This window comes from Cibotium barometz, chromosome 5 (genome assembly GCF_041138505.1).
Source record: "Cibotium barometz isolate CiBa-2024 chromosome 5, ASM4113850v1, whole genome shotgun sequence".
Lineage (NCBI taxonomy): Eukaryota > Viridiplantae > Streptophyta > Polypodiopsida > Cyatheales > Cibotiaceae > Cibotium > Cibotium barometz.
The window spans coordinates 63,533,198-63,551,228 of NC_141050.1; the positions used below are offsets into that span (position 1 = coordinate 63,533,198).

At 41.7% G+C, this 18,031-nt stretch overlaps 1 protein-coding gene across 1 annotated transcript in view; it reads left to right on the plus strand.

Annotated features, from left to right (window-relative positions):
- Positions 1-12,452, plus strand: part of LOC147638752 (glycosyltransferase-like At2g41451) — a 116,134-nt gene extending 103,682 nt beyond the window's left edge. Inside the window, exons 9-11 of the mRNA XM_086798722.1 lie at positions 11,083-11,129; positions 11,360-11,447; positions 11,575-12,452. Coding sequence (XP_086654848.1) covers positions 11,083-11,129; positions 11,360-11,447; positions 11,575-11,862 — 423 coding nt within the window. The 3' untranslated portion in view covers positions 11,863-12,452. The remainder of the gene's footprint in view (positions 1-11,082; positions 11,130-11,359; positions 11,448-11,574) is intronic.
- The last annotated feature ends 5,579 nt before the right edge of the window (positions 12,453-18,031 follow it).

The following is an 18,031-nucleotide window of genomic DNA, read 5'->3' on the forward strand; positions in this document are numbered from 1 at the left end:
ACATGCTTCACTTTTGGATCTTCATGCAAACTCTTCAATTGGGTATCTTTCTCACTAAACTGTCTTCTGAGAGTTTCCATATCAGCATGCATTGCATCAAGTTCATTAGTGTCTTGCACCTTGCTTTGCCACGATACGACTGTCCCTCATTTACACAATCGCCATGGTCTTTCCCTTTACTACGTGACGGCTGTCCCTCATGTGCATAATCACCACGAAATGCATTAGATACATTTAGCATAGTGTTCATCATTTGCATGGGTTCCATGGTGTACATCTTCGACAACGTGTTCTCCACGAGCTTGCCTTCTTGAGTATACATTCACTCCACTACTTGTATGGCTTGCTGTAGCACACCGCTTTGCCTAAGCACGCCTAAGATAGTGTACACCATAGTGAACACAGGGTCCCCTCTAGGACAATATGCCCTCAGGAGAGTCGTCACAAGCTAGAAAAGACGTGAGCTAAGGGTCGCACGGATAGCTCACTAGCACAGATAACACACACATGAGCAAGAACACAAATGAACAAGAACATAGATGAGCAAGAGCACGCAGATGAGCAAGAGCAGTGAGAGTGACGAGAGCACCAGAACACAAAAATTGATGAGACTAGTATTGCTACAATGATCCCCATCAGACAATCCCATATCCTTTTGTACAATGCTGCTTAGCCTTTGGACTGGTCCAAGGGTCACCATCAAGTGGCCCTGTCGTCACTGTTGAGGAGCGTGGTGTTCATTAAGTGAGCACAAGAGACAAGTGGTGCATCGTTGTAGTGTTAGTGCAAGTGGTGTGTTGGCCTAGGTGTCAATGCAATGAACTGGATTGGTCCAAGCTAGTTGGCACTCTTGTTCGGTCCAAGGTAGCTGGCACTTTAGTCTCGTCCAAAAGTGAAGGACCCAAGTGGCCTTAGGAGTGGGCAGCCAGGGTGGCTATAGATCGCTCTCTACCAATCGGTTCACCGTCCTCGGTGAATGGCACAGAAAAGCCGATGTAGAGGATGGAGAGGCTACCAAGACATTGGGTGATATTTATGAGTTCAAAATAGAGATTAGTGTGCCAAATTTCTCGGCAGGAGTTCGTGTGCCGAATTGCCTGGCAGAAGTTCCAAATTACTCCGCAGGAGTTGGTGTGCCAAATTGCTCGGTAGGAGTTTGTGTGCCAAATTGCCTGACAGAAGTTCCAAATTGCTCGGTAGGAGTTGGTGTGCCAAATTACCCAACAGAAGTTCCAAATATCCCAACAGGAGTTGGTGTGCCAGATCCCGGTAGGAGTTGGTGTGCCAAATTGCCCGGCAGGAGTTGGTGTGCCAAATTTCCCGGCAGGTGTTGGTGTGCCGAATTGCCCGGCCTAAAGGTTTGGACAAAGGTGTCCCTCAAAGTGGCCGAGTCTGCAAAATGATCAGCTGGGAATTGGCTGAAGCACTTATCTGCAGAAGTTTCAAGTGTGGAAAGAAAGAGAGCCACATAGGCATCTTCCTTGTCCAAGCCTCTGCTCTTGCACATAGAGAGGAAATGCTGCACATGATCTTCCACATCTTTTGAAGTAGAGCCTTTGAAGATGGGAAGTTTGACATTGACCCACCCCGGCACTGTGGAGAGAGGTTCTTGTTGGGGGTTCCCTTGGTTGTTGCCTTGATTACCTTGGTTGTTGCCAAGATGAGGGTTACCAAGGTTTACAGTAGCCATGGGTAGAGGTGGAGGAGGACTTCTGGATGGTATGAAATTGACCTTCCTACGACTGTAGCAACGTATAGACAGAGGACTCTTGATTGGAGTGGCCATACAAGCATGAGAACGTGTATTGGGCATGTAGACACTATACTATTATGGACTCAACAAGAACTCCTGAAACACTAGAGTTTCCCAGTAGGATTGCCAAATTTTTAGGGTACCTGTAGCACACCTCTTTGTGTGGCCATGCCTACTAAGACAATGTACAGCATAGTAAACACAGGTTCCCCTCTAGGACAGTATGCCCTTAGGAGTCGTCACAAGCTAGAAGAGACGTGAGCTAAGGGTCACACTCATAGCTCGCTAGCACAGAGAACACACACATGAGCAAGAACACAAATGAACAAGAACATAGATGAGCAAGAGCAGTGAGAGTGGCGAGAACACCAAAGCACGAAAATAGATGAGACTAGTAGTGCTAGAATGATACCCATCACACAATCCCATATCCTTTTGTACAATGCTGCTTGGCCTTTGGACTGGTCCAAGGGTGACCATCAAGTGGCCCTGCTGTCACTATCGAGGAGCGTGGTGTTCATCAAGTGAGCACAAGAGACAAGTGGTGCATCGTTGTAGTGTCAGTGCAAGTGGTGCGCTGGCCTAGGTGTCAATGTAACGAGCTGGATCGGTCCAAGGTAGTTGGCACTTTTGTTTGGTCCAAAAGTGATGAGCTGGATCGGTCCAAGGCAGCTGGCACTTTAGTCCGGTCCAAAAGTGAAGGACCAAGGTGGCCGCAGGAGTGGGCAGCCAAGGTGGCTACACTTGCTATAAGGTTTAAAAGCACTAACAATTAGTGTATGCAAGATAGGATCGTTTTGCACACAGAAAGGAGGCTCTAATACCAATGTTATGGCCCCCAAATAGGGTTGAGCATAATCTTGTCACACACTTAAACTATTAATACTAATAAACAAGATGAAATGGCACAAAACCAAATGAGATAGCAATTCTGAAAGTTAAATGACCTTGAAAAAGGGCCGACCCCCCTTGTAATATGTTTGTATTATCAAGGAATTTTCAAGATACAAGATTCATGGGCATCACATACCAGATTTCCAATGGCATCCATGCAATGAAAACATTTTGCAAACATGTTTCATCGAAGTAGAGGTTGATTCCATAGCTTTTGTCGTGAAGAACCTCACTTCCCAATCCCTAGTGTCGTGCCACAAGCAGCTATGCTCCACTCACATCCATACACAAGCATGTGTGTGCCAGGCCGAGTCATAGAAGACCTTAATGGTCAAGCACGCGGATGTAGAGTAGGTGAAGAGAATTTGTGAAAGCTCTTACCACTGAATTTTCTGTTTTTGAAAGAAGAAATCAACTGCTGATCAAATTGTCGACAATAGAAATGCTAGCACCAAAGCATTTTCAGCATGTACATATCCAAGAGAGAGCAGCTGAAAAGGACTCCCAAGGGGGACAGCAGTGTAGCACTCATTTGCCGGTTGTTCCAAGAGTTTGAGAAGCAAGAAACCATGCCAAAAAGTATGTGTATGGACTGGTTATGCTGAAAATCTCCTCATGATGTAGACACTTATTTCCCTTGAAAGGAGGGGGAGGATAAGCCTTTTCATATGGATAGTGGAGCCACACCTCTCCCATGAATGGAGAGGCTGCCCAATAAGTGGTCCACATCTTTTACTCAGAAGACTTTTTGATTTATGAGAGTTTGGCTGGCTGCCATCCATTAGGTGCCCAAACTCACTTGTAACCAGTCCACTCAGTCTTTAATGAAGTGTGGATGCCTAGACTCACTTATAAGTTGTATGGCCGTACTTTAATGAAGTGTGGACCTGCAAAGTTGTACAATGAGCTAAAATATGAATAAGCTTAAACAAAGAGTTTAGGGTCACACCTACCACCTGTCTATAGCCCGCAAGCGAGGTCAGAATATAGATTCATGCACAGAGTTCACGAGAGGGTGTCCCTTGCCTGTAAACTAGACACACAGATCTTGCAAGCAGTAAAACATTTCACGTGAAAATAGTTCTAGGCATGCCAGTCCACATGACCGTTGGCGTAGACGCAAGTCCCTTGCCAGGAGTCATGCTATTGTTCCTCCATAGCATTCCGTGGTACGCACCATTTAGCCTACAATTATAAGGATATCCACATGACCCTTGGCGTAGACGTAAGTCCCCTGCCACGAGGAGTCATGCTATTGTTCCTTCGTAGCGTTCCGTGGTACACACCATTTAGCCTACAATTACAAGGATCTCCACAAAACAAAATGTGGGTTCCACCCTGTAACAAGCCGTCAAGACTTGTCCTGCCAAAAATCACCTAAACAAAGTCCAACACAGGATTATGGTTAACCAAACATAAGAGGTGCAGGCTAGCTCACCACCCAACTGTAGGGTCTGTACCTCGATCCACCCCTGAGCCTAGGGCTAAGCCCTGGCGTCCCATACCACCAATGCTTGCCCACAGGGGCCCTTGGAAAGATTATCCGTGCTCTGCTATGTCTATAGCAAGAGTAGAAACATTGGTCCAAGCACAGACATGTCAAAGTGCACCGCACAAGTGACTACTCAATAATAACCCAAGGCCTGACTTACATAGTGGTCATTGATGCTATAAATAGCCAATTGCCATAATAGCTTGCAGCCAACATCTGCCTACAATCACCTAATCCCAAACCCCCCTAACCTTGTTGGATTAAACCCATTAATTTGAAGATTAGTAACCAAGTACATAACATACTTGCCCTCCTGAGATGTTTCCTGTCTAAGAAAGAAAATCAGGGAACCTATGTTGTATGCTAGTAACTGTCTCCCAAGTCGAGTTGTCCACTATCCTATCTTTCCACTTGATTTTGTACTCAGGAATCAGCTTATTTCTAAGATGTTTTCTCTAAAATCAACCTCCTCTTCCGGTTCATGCGGAACATAAGACAAGTCGTTCAACGGTGAACCTCAACAAGTTCTTGAGGAGTCACAATGCTATCCTCAACACCCAGCATCTCTTTCAGTCGACCGACGTGAAAGACTAGATGAACTTTCATATGTTGAGCTAGTTCTAGCTTATAAGCTACCTCGCCGATCTTTTTATGGATTTGGAAAGGTCCATAGTACCTAGGGGATAACTTCCCAACCTTCCCCGTCTGTAATGTCTCTGAACTCTTGGGTACTCGCAAATACACCAACATTCCCTTGGTGAACGCAATCGATCAGCATGAAACTGTGCTCTATACCGAGTACTCCCTTGACAAAATGTCTGGCTACAACAAGCATTTCCTGCATATCTGCCAAGAAATTTCTAGCCGCATCAATCTGAATATCCTTAGGTCCCAGAGCTACCGGAGATCTAGGTTGGTAATCGTACATCAGCATAAACGGATTGTAACCAATGGCCGCATGCTTAGAACTGTGTTGGGAAAAGTCAACCATCATGATGTACCTCTCCCAATCCGATAGTCTCTTGGAGACGTATGCACGAAGCATATCTTGCAAAACCTGATTCACTCTCTCCGTCTGTCTGTCGGATTGAGGATGATCAGAGGAACTCAAACTCAGATTGGTCTCCAATTTCTAGAAGACTAGTTGCCAGAAGTGTCCATTAAACATGGAGTCCCTATCACTCACTATATCACAAGGTAACTTGAGAAACTGCTCAACAAACTGTTGTGCCAATTCAAAAGCTGTTATTATTCTCCTTGTGGGTAAAAATATGGCCATCTTTGTCAATTTGTCTACCACTGCCCAAATGGCATCATGCCTCGTGAGTGCGTAGTAAACTGGTAATAAAATTCATGGAAATACTCTCCTGTTTATTATAAGGGATCGCTAGAGGATGTAATAGTCCTCTTGTTCTAAGGCGCTTAGCCTTATTCACCTGACACTGATGACACTTGACCACATAGTCCTAGACTTTTGCCCTCATTTTGGGCTAGTAAAACATACGTTTCACCAAATCATAGATGCGTTGTACACCTCGACCTGCCGGAGGAGCGTCGTGACAGTCATAAAGGATCCTTCTCCTAATCTTAGCACTATCTGACACGCAAACTCTATCATTCCAGAACAATAAGCCGTTCTGAATAAGATATTGACCTCCAGCCACCTTGATAGGTGGAATGATCCCTATGCTCTGGTCTGTAGTAATGGAGCTCCCTGCCTGGACTTGCTGCCAAAACCGACTAAAATGCCTATCGGTCTCACATAGCCCTCTTCGGGAATCATAAAGATCAGCCAGAATCTGAGTGACTCTCAAGAGATTCACCTCCCCAACACGACTCAATGCATCAACAATCCTATTTTGATTACCCTTTTGATACCGAATCTCCATATCAAAATCTTGCATCAACTTAGCTCACCATGCCTTCTCTCCCCTCAATTTAGGTTTATCACAAGAATACTTGATCGATTCATGATCAGTCAAAACAACAAATTTGGACCCATATAAATAATGTCTCGAAATTTTCAATGCAAGTATGACTGCATATAACTCTTTCTCCTGAGTTTGCCATTTGACTTGGGTATCATCAAGCTTCTTGCTTTCAAAAGCCACAGGTTGGCTCTCTTGAAATAAGGCAACCCTTATCTCGAAATCACTGGCATCAGTCTCAACCACGAATGGTTTGCTAGGATCCGATATGGCTAAAATTGGTGCATCTCTCACCATGAGCTTGACCCTATTAAAAGCGTGGTGAAGCCTCTCATTCTAGGTAATAGGAGTGTTGCACTTTCGTCCACATTCTTTGAGGAGGTTAGAAAGGGGAATGGTCACGTCAGAATGCTCCCTCACTAACTTCTTAAGAAAGATAGTGAATTCTAAAATTGAATGAACTTGTCTAAAACCTTTTGGATCCACTTAAGATCTATGCTCATCTCATCTCTAGAAATCTGATGACCTCGGTATTTGATTCACTACAAAATAATTTACACTTAGAGATTTTTGCATATAATCGTTTACACCTTAGAATCCCCAAGACGAATTTGAGGTGCCCTACATGCTCCTTCAAGAACGATTGTATATCAAAATATCATCTATGAATACCGCAATGAATGTCCCCAAACAATCCCGAAAGAGATCATTCATCATTTGCGAAAAAGTAGTAGGAGCATTCGTGAGTCCAAAAGGTGATACGAGAAACTCATAATGGCCGTATTTGTTCAAAAACCTGGCTTAAGGATATCCTCCTTGGCTATCCGGTTTTGATGATAACTTGTATGAAGATCAATCTTTGTAAAATACTTGGCTCCCTTAAGCCTATCTACCAGTTCCTCTGCTCTAGGAAGGGGATACTTATTCTTAATTGTAACCTTATTCAACATTTTATAGTTGACACACATCCTCCAAGTTCCGTCTTTTTTACGCTTCAAAAGCACTTGAACTTCCCAAGGGGGTTTACTCTTCCAAATTTGTCCCATTCGAAGGTATGATGACAATTGTCGGGCAATCTCATCCTCTTCCAGTTGGCTCATCCTAGAAGGTGCCATGCTTACAGGCTAAGACCCTGGAATTAAATCAATCCTATGGTCAATCGATCGACTATGCGGTAAACCATGAGGCAACTCTGCAAGGAAAGCATCAAGGAACTCTGCTTTGATACTTTCTAACTCTTGTGTCTCCCAAACATCGAATTTACTAGATTTAAAAGCAGAAGTAACATCAAATAAAAGAGGATCAAGAACACTTTGAAACACTTCATAATCACAACACAAACTTTGTATTATATTATGAAGTTCTGCAGAGTTTACAAAAGTAGACGGTGGGATTCCAAATTCACCCTTGAGACAAACTGGAGCATCTTCCAGTGTATAAAAGACAACATATGATTCTTCCATTCCACATGGACGATGTCATGGTTATAAAACCATTCTTTGCCTGCTATAATATCTACCCTATGTAGATTCATCAACAAGTAGTCTAGATTATTTGAATAACTCTGGATATTAATAGGCAATTGGGTCACACATCTGTCCCAGATCTGTCTATGCCTCGTTGCCAGGTTAACACGATAAACATGATCACGTGGTCGGGTCTCCACTCCCAATTTCTACACCAATTTTGCATTAATAAAATTGTGAGTGCTTCTTGGATCAAATAGGATGTGTACAGTTTTCCCCAACATTGATCCATGCATGCATATGAGATCATTGGGTCCAAAAACTGCCATGCTAAAGTTACAATCCATGCAAGCACTATGGTCTAAAACTGTCGTATAAATTGAAGCAATCTTAGGATTACTTGTAATCTCAGTCAGGTGTGCTCCCTTTTCCTTTGGTTTTACTGACATCTGCTTTTGTGCCAAGGATAACTTCCTTTCCAATGGCCCATTTGGCCACATATAAAGCACTGGTCCTCTTGAATGTTGTGGAGGCTGTGCTCTGTCTGAGCCTTGTTTGCACTAGGTTTACCCCAAGTTTGAGTTTGATTTTGATTTGTGGCCTTCCAAAACCCAAACTTGTGTTTACGTTTGGAATCTGGTTCTAAGGCTTCTAAGGCTTCTAAGGTCTTCTGCTTCTGAGAAACACTTTCTTACTCTTGCTCTTGCTAGCAATTGTATCTTCACTTATATAACCTTGGATCTTATTTTAAGTGGGAGGGAATGTTACGATTGTGACTTAATCTCGCGAATTACTATCGATTAGTCTTTAATCATTGGAAGGACACTAGTAAAGGGTCACACCATGTCACATGGGTCATCACCAAAGGACACATCTATTCAAAGAGATACATCTATTGATCAAAGGACACATCTCTACGTGCAAAAGACATGACCTTTCATTCAAGAGTCACACCCTTACACTAAGGGATGTGCCTCTTCATTCATACCTCTTCATGCCCTATTTAACAAGACCTTGTGTCTCAATGCAACAACAAAACTTTTTGCTCTAAGTGTCTTTATTTTCTGTATTAAGTCTCTAGTCAGGCCTCCTAAAATACTAATAGACTAAGAAGTCCTTATACCTCTTAGACATATTGAGAGGTGTGAAACTAAGGTATGATGGAGGCAATGAATTCAAAGTAGAAGTGATCGTCTAGTTGTCAAGGATCACCTCATCAATGTTGAGAAACTGTTCTCTAAGGTCCTTGACCTTCGTCAAGTGTTTTGTCATAGCATCGCCCTCATTCATGGAGAGAATGTCTTTTCAAGTATGCACCTCTAGTCTCATTTTGTGTATGATACATGGCTTCCAAAGTATTCCAAGCTTGTTTTGTGGACTTGTGTGACTTGATATGAGGTATAATGGAACCCTTCATTGAGAGGCAATGAGAGACATAGCCTGTGCCTCTCTTTCATCCCATCTCCTTTGTTCTTGAGGACCTTGCGCTGCTGCTGGCTCGTCTCTTGTTCTATGCTAGCTACCTGCTGACCCACTGAGCAGCATCTGGAAGGAGTGACTGGCTGTATGTTGGGTGGATGAGCATCATCACCATATACCAAGCTTGTTTTGTAGTGTTACATGACTTGATATGAGGTATAAGGGCACTCTTCAGTGAGAGGGCAATGAAAGACATAGCTTGTGCCTCTCTTGCTTCCCATCTTCCTGTGCCAAAACTCCAAAGACATCTCTTGCTTGTTGGGCCATAATGCATACAAATAATCACTGAAGATAATAGGTAACCAAATTAGGCAAACTCTCCTTGTATGTATTATGGCTCAACAAGCAAGAGATGTATTTGGAGTTTTGGCACAGGAAGATAAGCCTAACAGGATCAATCATTCCATGTGGAGCTTCATTTGGGTTTGTCTTGAGTGTGCTGTTTCACATTTGCGGATTTTGCATTGCAGTAACCTCTAAAGATAGTAGGTAACGCTGCAAAAATTAAAATGCCTGAAAAATTGTTACCAAGAGAGAGTGTAATACACCAAAAAAGCACCAATGTCGATGATTCTGCAATTCCCAAAGTCAATTGTGCAGCCAATTTGTGGAAAATTCTTCAATTTGTCGAAAACCCCCCAATTTTCTAGATTCTTAGTGCCTAAAAAACCTTCAATTTTGATAAAAGACGCAAATTTTTGTTGAAAATCCCAAAATTTTTGATGAAAATCCCAAATTTTTTGGTGATTCCGAAATTTCACAAAAATCCCCAATCTACAGGTACTTGCTGTGTGCTCTACTTCTACTCAATTTTATGCTGCAACAGGTGTGCTTCAGCAGGTACACAATTGTATGACCACTGTCAAGTACAAGTAGAGGTCACAGCAAGTACAGTCGTGTACATAGGTACAATAGGGTACAGTTTGTACATTCGGTACAACAGCAGACACAATCTGGTACAGGTGCGTAGTTGGGTACCATAGGTACAATCAGCAGGCGGGTAGTATTGTACGGACATATACATATGTATGGCCTGTGTATGGAGCAGCGCACGTGTAAGGACGGGTACGGGCTCGCACTTGTGTACGGAAGAAATTGGGTTGCTGTGCAGGGCTAGCACAAAACTTCCACAAGTTGCATTAGTTGCTAAGAAATCAAGTACACACCTTTTGTGCAAAGATAATGAGGGGTCCAACCTGTGTACGGGCTCGCACTTGTGTACGGAAGAAATTGGGTTGCTGTGCAGGGCTAGCACAAAACTTCCACAAGTTGCATTAGTTGCTAAGAAATCAAGTACACACCTTTTGTGCAAAGATAATGAGGGGTCCAACCTCATGGTGCCAATTGTGACCACATACTCCTAAGGTCACCACACCACATGAAAATACTAACACTAAGTGTGCCCCTAGCACTTATGTCTAACCCCCTATGCATGGGTGGCTCATCTTTTATTCGAAAGTGGTTACACACTATGAGAAGCCAAAGTACACACCACATGAAGTTGCATGAGCAACTTGAACGAATGCACTTGCATGGGGATGAGCGCTATTCGAAAGCTGTTACACACTATGAGAAGTCACATGAGTTGCATTTCCTCCACTGTTCACGATTGCAACACTGCAAGCAACATTCATTGGGTCTCTGCAGGCTGTCATTGGTAGTGCGGCCACAAGTTTTAATGCCTTTGGGCGGGGAAGCAAGGCGCACACCAAATTTGTGATCACAAAAGGATTTACTCATGGGCAAAAAAAACTTTGCCGCTCCCTTGGTAGGTCCCTCACCTAAATATCAAATGCCTAGGTGCACAGCCAATAGAAAATTGCCTAGATGGCCAGCCCGTAAAATACGATTATATCACAACCTGATGAGAGAATAGGGTCAAGGTAAGCGTGTTTAAGTGTGAAGTATATGTTTGTTATGCCTTGGGGCTGTTTACTAACAAATGGTATGAAGTGCATTTTGACTCTTGAGAGGTGGAAGTGCTTATTGTTTAGTTTACTCTGCAATTTCAGTTTATTTTGTTTGACATGTTTAAAAACCTTACTCATATGTTGAATCAATTTTAAACAGGCTTTTATCATTGCCTCAACTGCCACGGAGGAAGAGATGCGACGCTGGTAAATCTGCCCCCTTTTCTGGATCGACTTGATAATGAGCCAAACAATTTCTGTTTACTGTCAATATCTAGCAGCATGATTCTCCTTAAACGGCATTGTCTGAAGATGCCTTGTATTCTGTGTAATTGATTTGAATATAATCTCCTGACTTGAAATCAAATCACCTTCTCCTGTGTTAGGAGGCCACGCCTCAGCTATTGCAAGAGACTAACAATGATGGTTACTGGCAGGTATAAAGACAGAGTAGTCTGGACTGACAAGGAGCTGAATTTAAAATTGATGAGAAAAGGTCTTTTAACTCGCATATATGCTCCTATGGTGAGTAAGAAACTTGCTTCAATTGTAATGGCCCAGTACTTTACTTTGTCTGTGACTGTGAAGGTGATACCATGCTTTATCAAATCAGAAGCATTTTGTAAATCTGTTTTCTTTCGCCTTTTGCCAGGTCATAGTACAGGGATTAAGAGAATCAAATGTGTTTAGTGATGCTTTGGCTCCAGTTGAGAAGTCATCACAGGAAGAATTGTCAGCATCAGTATCTCATTCTCCTGAGAGAAGTAAACCATTGGTTTCTCAAAGTAAAATCAACTCCATTGGAAATCTGGCCGAAGTAAACCATAAGAATGTATCAACCATTAGAAGGCTTCTAACAACCACAGAATCGAATGATTTGGCAATGCCACCTCTAGCACCACCTTCTCTGGATTCTTTAAAGGATGAGAGGATTTTGTAGAGGAGTTGCTCTCATGTCTGTAATACACCAAAAATTGTAATCCCTGGTGGCCTATTGTGTAAGCTTCCTGTTTGGCTCTCAGAGAGCAAAGCTCTTCTGGAAGGCTATTCTTCGAAATGAGGGGTTATCATCAATGCAATACTTGGAGAGGGAGTCCTTGCCATTGTTGTGGGCAAAATAAATTTTAGGTGCTTCAGATTCCTGAAGACTTAATGGACTCCTAAGTGAATCAGTTTTTGTACTAAATGTAAACTTGAAAAGATGTGATTTTCGGTTAAGCTGTACGACACTCTCCTCGTAAGTTGCATACTCTGCTCCATATGAATTGTCCCTACCACATTGTAAGCTGCTAGGCTTGTTTTTGAGCAGTTAAAGAGAAGGGGAAAGTTGAGGTGGTGTGAGATTCAATCTCAAGTCAATTGCTAGTGTTGTGCTTCGACTGTTTGTATTACAGGTGGTCACAACATCATGTGGTAAAGTGTCAACAAGGTTGGGATGTAGGCATGCCCTACAATTCCGGGTCAAACATTCTATCATTGATAAATAAGCCATTGGAGCATTTTGACTAATATGTTGGCCTTACTAGGCAATCATGTGTTTTGGCTTCTCATATACTAAATGAAGTGTTCTTTTATGCATAATGTCTAACGCTATACAAAGTTTCTGGAGTTACAGGGATTTTTACCCGCTGTACTTAAAAAGGAAAACAAATTAGAGATCTTTTCTTGCAACCAATGAGTTGTCCAGCTGTAAATGTTTCACCAAAATGGAAGCAGTTGTGCTTTTGCACGAGGGGAAAAAGGGAAGAAATGCAAGGATCTTAACCAGGTTGCATGCTTGGTCGTTTGGGAGGAGACAATTCTATAAGATTTCGATGCCGAAGAGTGGAAGTTCTGAAAGAAGAAAGGTAGGATGCATGCATCGGTTTTGAATTGCATTGAATGTATATGATCTGATTGCTTGTTTGCTTCTCTCCCTTTCCCTCCTTTTCTCTCCCACTCATTGCATGCACATTGGCATTGGGATCGGGTTTTTGACTAAGAAAGGGTCTCTTTGCTTAGTTCTTAATCCCTTTCCTAATGAAAAAAATGAGGTGGAAGCTTGGCCCACGTTACAACCCACCCCTTGGACCTTCCTCAAATCTCTTGGATCTTGCAGATCTCAACTCACAAGATGGTCCTTAATTTCTTCTTTGATGGGAGGTTATCAATACAAACAAGGGTTAGAGCTTAGAGGGTGTTCAAGAGTGCTTATCCATCTTGGAAGCAAGCTTCAAAATATAATTTGGAACGGTTTGTTTTTTTCAGCTACCATAGGCCAAGCTTGCGCCCACCATGGTTCGCCCATTTAGAGATGTACATGGAGGGTTGGCATTGACGAGGCTAGTTAAAGGTGCATTTGTTTGTGATGCAGTGAGATATGAAAAAAATGTGGTTCTTGTGGTGAAATATATAGGGTATGGGTAATGAGTGGAAGTTGTATCCTTGTATGTGTAGTCCTCTTATTTGAAGATTTCACCAACTCATGGTCCAAGGTTCTTGTTGGTGATTTGAGGAAGGTCGAAGGGATGGGTTGTACCATGGATCAAGCTTGCGCCCGTCATGGTCCTTCCATCCTCAAATGTACCTAGACGACTATCTACGATGAGGCTTGATGCAGGTGCTTGAGATGTTGTAATGTGTCTACTAGATGCATGGCTCATGTGTACATTACAAGTGTCGTGCATAGCATTGGGCAAAAGGTGAGTCCGTGTAGAAGCTCATTACAATGAAAACTCCAACATACCACTTTCTGACACTTATTTGTCAACTTTTTTCGGCTCTTACATATAATTTGAGGTGGGGAATAGATTGTTGATGTGTAGTTTAGAGGCACCGATGTGGTAGCTTCTCACAAGGACTCCACTCTCGAGCCTCGGGGAATGGAGCTCTTTTTGAACTCTATGCCATGAGAAACACAATGCAGAAGTGGAGGCAACTCTCACTCACCTCTTACTAGCTCGCCGATTTAGGGATTGTTCATAACCGCAATGCCGAAAGAAGTGTGCTTTCGCAACTCAACTCTATTGTACCATCGCTACTCCACAAGTGTAGCTATCGAGCTCTTCCTCCTCCTTTCTCACCCTCACACTCTCTTCTCATACACCTCTCTCACACACGCATACCACACAGACACTCACACATAGACAAGCAGGCAAGTAATAGGCAAGATACAACTCACACACACTCACACAAGCTTGGAGGCAAGCTAATAGGCAGGAAGATAGGCAAGAAAGAGAGACAAGAGATGGACAAGATAGAAGAGAAAAGCTCTAAACTTCACCTTAGTCTACACATAAATTTCAAGCTCACTTCAAAGCTCAAAACCATGCCCAAATGAACACATTTTAGGTTTATAATGTGGCTTTTATATCGAATCCTTAGAATTCACATTGGGCGGCCAAGACTAGAGAATAATATCCTTGGGTCTCTTTGGTCGCCCATACTAATGTAAACCTAACTCACTAAGCCATGTGGTGTGCCATTAATATACAAGTAGTGATCACCAACCACAAATATACAATGCAAATATGCTAAGTGTGATCTATAGTCATCATCAACAAAGAAGAGGGTCAGTTGTCAAATGTGTAACATGCCTTCCTTTTTGAAGTAGATTCTTTTCTCTGAATCTCATGTAGCATGTGTCAATGCCACAAGTAGGAAAGGTGTGGGTATCGTAAGAGGTGTTGAAATTGAAAAGCATCGCAAGTTGAATCTCGTCCAAGTCTGCATGGCAACTTGAAAACAAGTAAAGTGTTTCCATGTAAATAGTAAAAATATTACAATGAGTAATAAAAGGATATTTATACTTGAACTCATTACAAGAGCATGCCTATGGTTATGATTGCAGTTTCTTTATAGTAGAATTATAAGTTGTCTCAAAGCTATATTCTAACTTTGAAGTGAAAGTACAAGTGATTAGATGCTCATAAAGAGCATTGGTTTTTATATATTTATTTGTTTCTTCTTAAAATTTGAGACGAATAGGGTGAAGGCACCACCTCGTGGAGACAAAAGCATTGACTCAACGACCTCTGCCAAGAGCATCTTGGAATCGCAAAGTATCTCAAACCACGGGAATTGAGATGCAAGTGTCTTATATTTAAGTGTTTCATTTAATCACAATTGAGATGCAAGTGTCGATTCCATGGAGACCAAGGTATCAGGCCCAAGGCAGTGTTGCGGGTATCCAAGGATCCTACTAAGAATCTCACATGGCGATGGTAGCACCTTGTCTCTTTCTACTTATATAGATATTTATTTGTTTTTTTTGTTTTTGAGAGCTCTTTTCTATGATCTTTTATTAGTTTCTACCTCACCTACTCTTTAACTATAAGCTAGAAGATAACTGACAGTGAGAACTCGGCATACTCCTTTAGCATATCTAAGGTTAGTCTAGGTATGAATAGGTATAGTCCATTTCGATAGCAACTATGAAAAACTTAAACCATCTTTTTGTGATGTGATCATCCAGGCAACACAAACATTCAAAATCAATCAGAAGATTGAAAAAGATCATAAGAAGTTTTGAATACACCTGTTTAAAGCTTGTCTTTAGGTTTTCAATCAGAAGATTGAAAAAGATCATAAGAATAAGTTTTGAATACACCTGTTTAAAGCTTGTCTTCAGGTTGATGCATTCTCGTAGTACTTGAAATAGTGTGTAGGCCTCTAGAATTTATGATAGATTTTGCTTCGTGGTTGTCAAGTTGTATTCTCTTGATTGTGTCTTGAAGTCTTGAAGTTGGATGATTAATTGTGTACTCCTAAAAATATAGATGAACCTGTAAAACATCCACTTCAAAGTGCATGTAGTTGTTCGTCGTGTGTATTTCCTATGTGTGGAGTATCATGACAATTACAAAAACAAAATTAGCAATCATGGATCATGTTTTCTTGGGAATTTTGCTATGAAGAATTTGCCAAGTTTGAGCTCCATTTCTCTTAGTTTTTTTTTAAAATTTGTATTTGTATTTTTTGTTCTTTAGTTTTCTAGGTGTATATTATGTACATATTGGGGTATTGTTATTCCCAACAAGGTCCCTCTTGATTTGGGCTAAGTAAAATGTCTGGGAGTAAAAAAGACTCGTGGGGGGTACAAGTATAGAGAGTTGTGCACTCCCCCCTTTCTGCTTCAAGTCATCGTTTAGGTTCTCGAAGTGATCTATAAGCTTGATTGATCCATCCTCTCCATGTTTGACTAAGTTTTGGCACCTAGATTGTAGTGCACTTGGCCTCACATTCATCTTTCGCATCTAATTTCAAAGAGGGTAACGTGGAGGCATATGAGCAGACATGAAGTGTTCTTGACACAAATGTAGCTTTGAATTAAGAACTTGATGCAAGAAGGGCGTATGCAAAAGACTAGGCTTCATTGAAGGAATTTGTGAAGATATAACCTGACTCAAAGTGGAGATTGTAGGCTTTGGAGCCTCCATGTTGACTCTTGAAATTGGTGGTGAAGTTGAAGCTTCACATAAGTTTACCCTCTAAACTAACTTTGGAACCCAAGTAAGTGTGGTTGTAGAAATTGGTGGCTCAATTAGAATTCCCTTTCCCTTATTTGCCTTTGTGGGTGTGGTAAGGTTGTGTTTCTCATCAATGTTGAGATAAGCCTCCTGTACCTGGGTAGCAATTGTGCAGTAGCTCTTGTTTTCTTGGGGACCCATATCCAGTTTTTCCCTTCATAGAATCCTTCTGCTTCAAGCAACCTTTTTGGAATCCATCGAGGAACCTCTTATGGCATTGACCATTTACGTTGGTTCTTTCTTGTCCTTTTTTGCTTATGCTTTGGTAGCTACTACTAAATTTCTCTAGCTGGAGAAATTGATACGGCCTCTGTTAGAATTGGATTTGCGATATATTAAGAGTTGGACTCTAGGTGAGGGTTTGGTTTCCTTTTATGATTCCTTTGATTTTTCTTGGTTGGGATACTTAATGGAGAAGAGGAGCTGAGATTGACAATGGCATAGGAGGATTAGAGGAGGTGGCATGCAATGTATTCTCTACTAAAGTCTCTACTTTGTGACACTCATTGAGAATTGGCCACTTCATTGATGATTGGGCAGTCTAAAAATCAAGAGATGTCATCACATTCTCACTATCGTTTGCCAAATTATTTGTTCTAGATGTCTAGTTTTGACCAGGAAGAATGATTGGACCTTTTGATTTTCTCGCATGTATGAACAAAAATTTGCTAGAAAAGTTCTCCTTGTCGCCGCAAAGATGTCAATTTTTAGCGCACCAAGCACCTTTGCATTTTTCTTGTTATTGGCCTTTACTCTCATATCACTTGGTTCGAGATGGGGTTTACCCAATTGACACAAAGCAGGAAAAGAAAGTAAATTATGTGGAGATGCCTATCCAATAAAGCACTAAAAAGTACTTTTCCATAAGGCCGGGCAACTCAATGCATCTTCTTAATGATAAACCTACCTTCGTTGAGATCCTAGCTTGCTCAACACATAATGTATATGCTAGTGTGATGCAATTTTTCTCAATGTGGCTGAACTTGGATCCTTTGTCCCACTTGATATGTTTTTTGTGAGCTTTCCTTTTCAGGCTAGAAGATTCCTTATTCTCTTCTCTTGGAGTGCTAGGTGGCCTGGGAAACATCTTGGGGGTGGCCCACAATGAGCTTTTGGGCAACTAATGTCGAAGATTTGGGACTTCAGTTCTAGATATTTTTGACGAGTCCTGCGAGAGTACTACATAGAAGCTACAATGTTCGGATCCTCTCTGATGATATGATTCACCGACTGATGCATATTATTATATACATACCATTTGAATGGTTGAATCTTGACCATTGAGATTGTCTTCAAGTTGACTTACGAGTGCTTGCCACCAAGGAAAGAGATAAGATTTCTTAGAGGTCAGCTCTCTAGATATATTAGTTTTGATGCTATAATCCCAATCTTTCCCCTTAAAAATGCCAACTTTCCATGTGCTAAGAGGTCCATTGTTAGTTGGTAAAGGATCTTGTGGGTTGATGAATGATTCTTATGGTACAACTTGTGATGTCAAACCTGGGGGTTGTAAAGTCAAAGGACTATCGTTGGACATCTCAAATGCAAGATTTGTGTTGAAGAGGGTAGGATAGTATTTTCTGCTCTCTCTTCTTCTAGCAC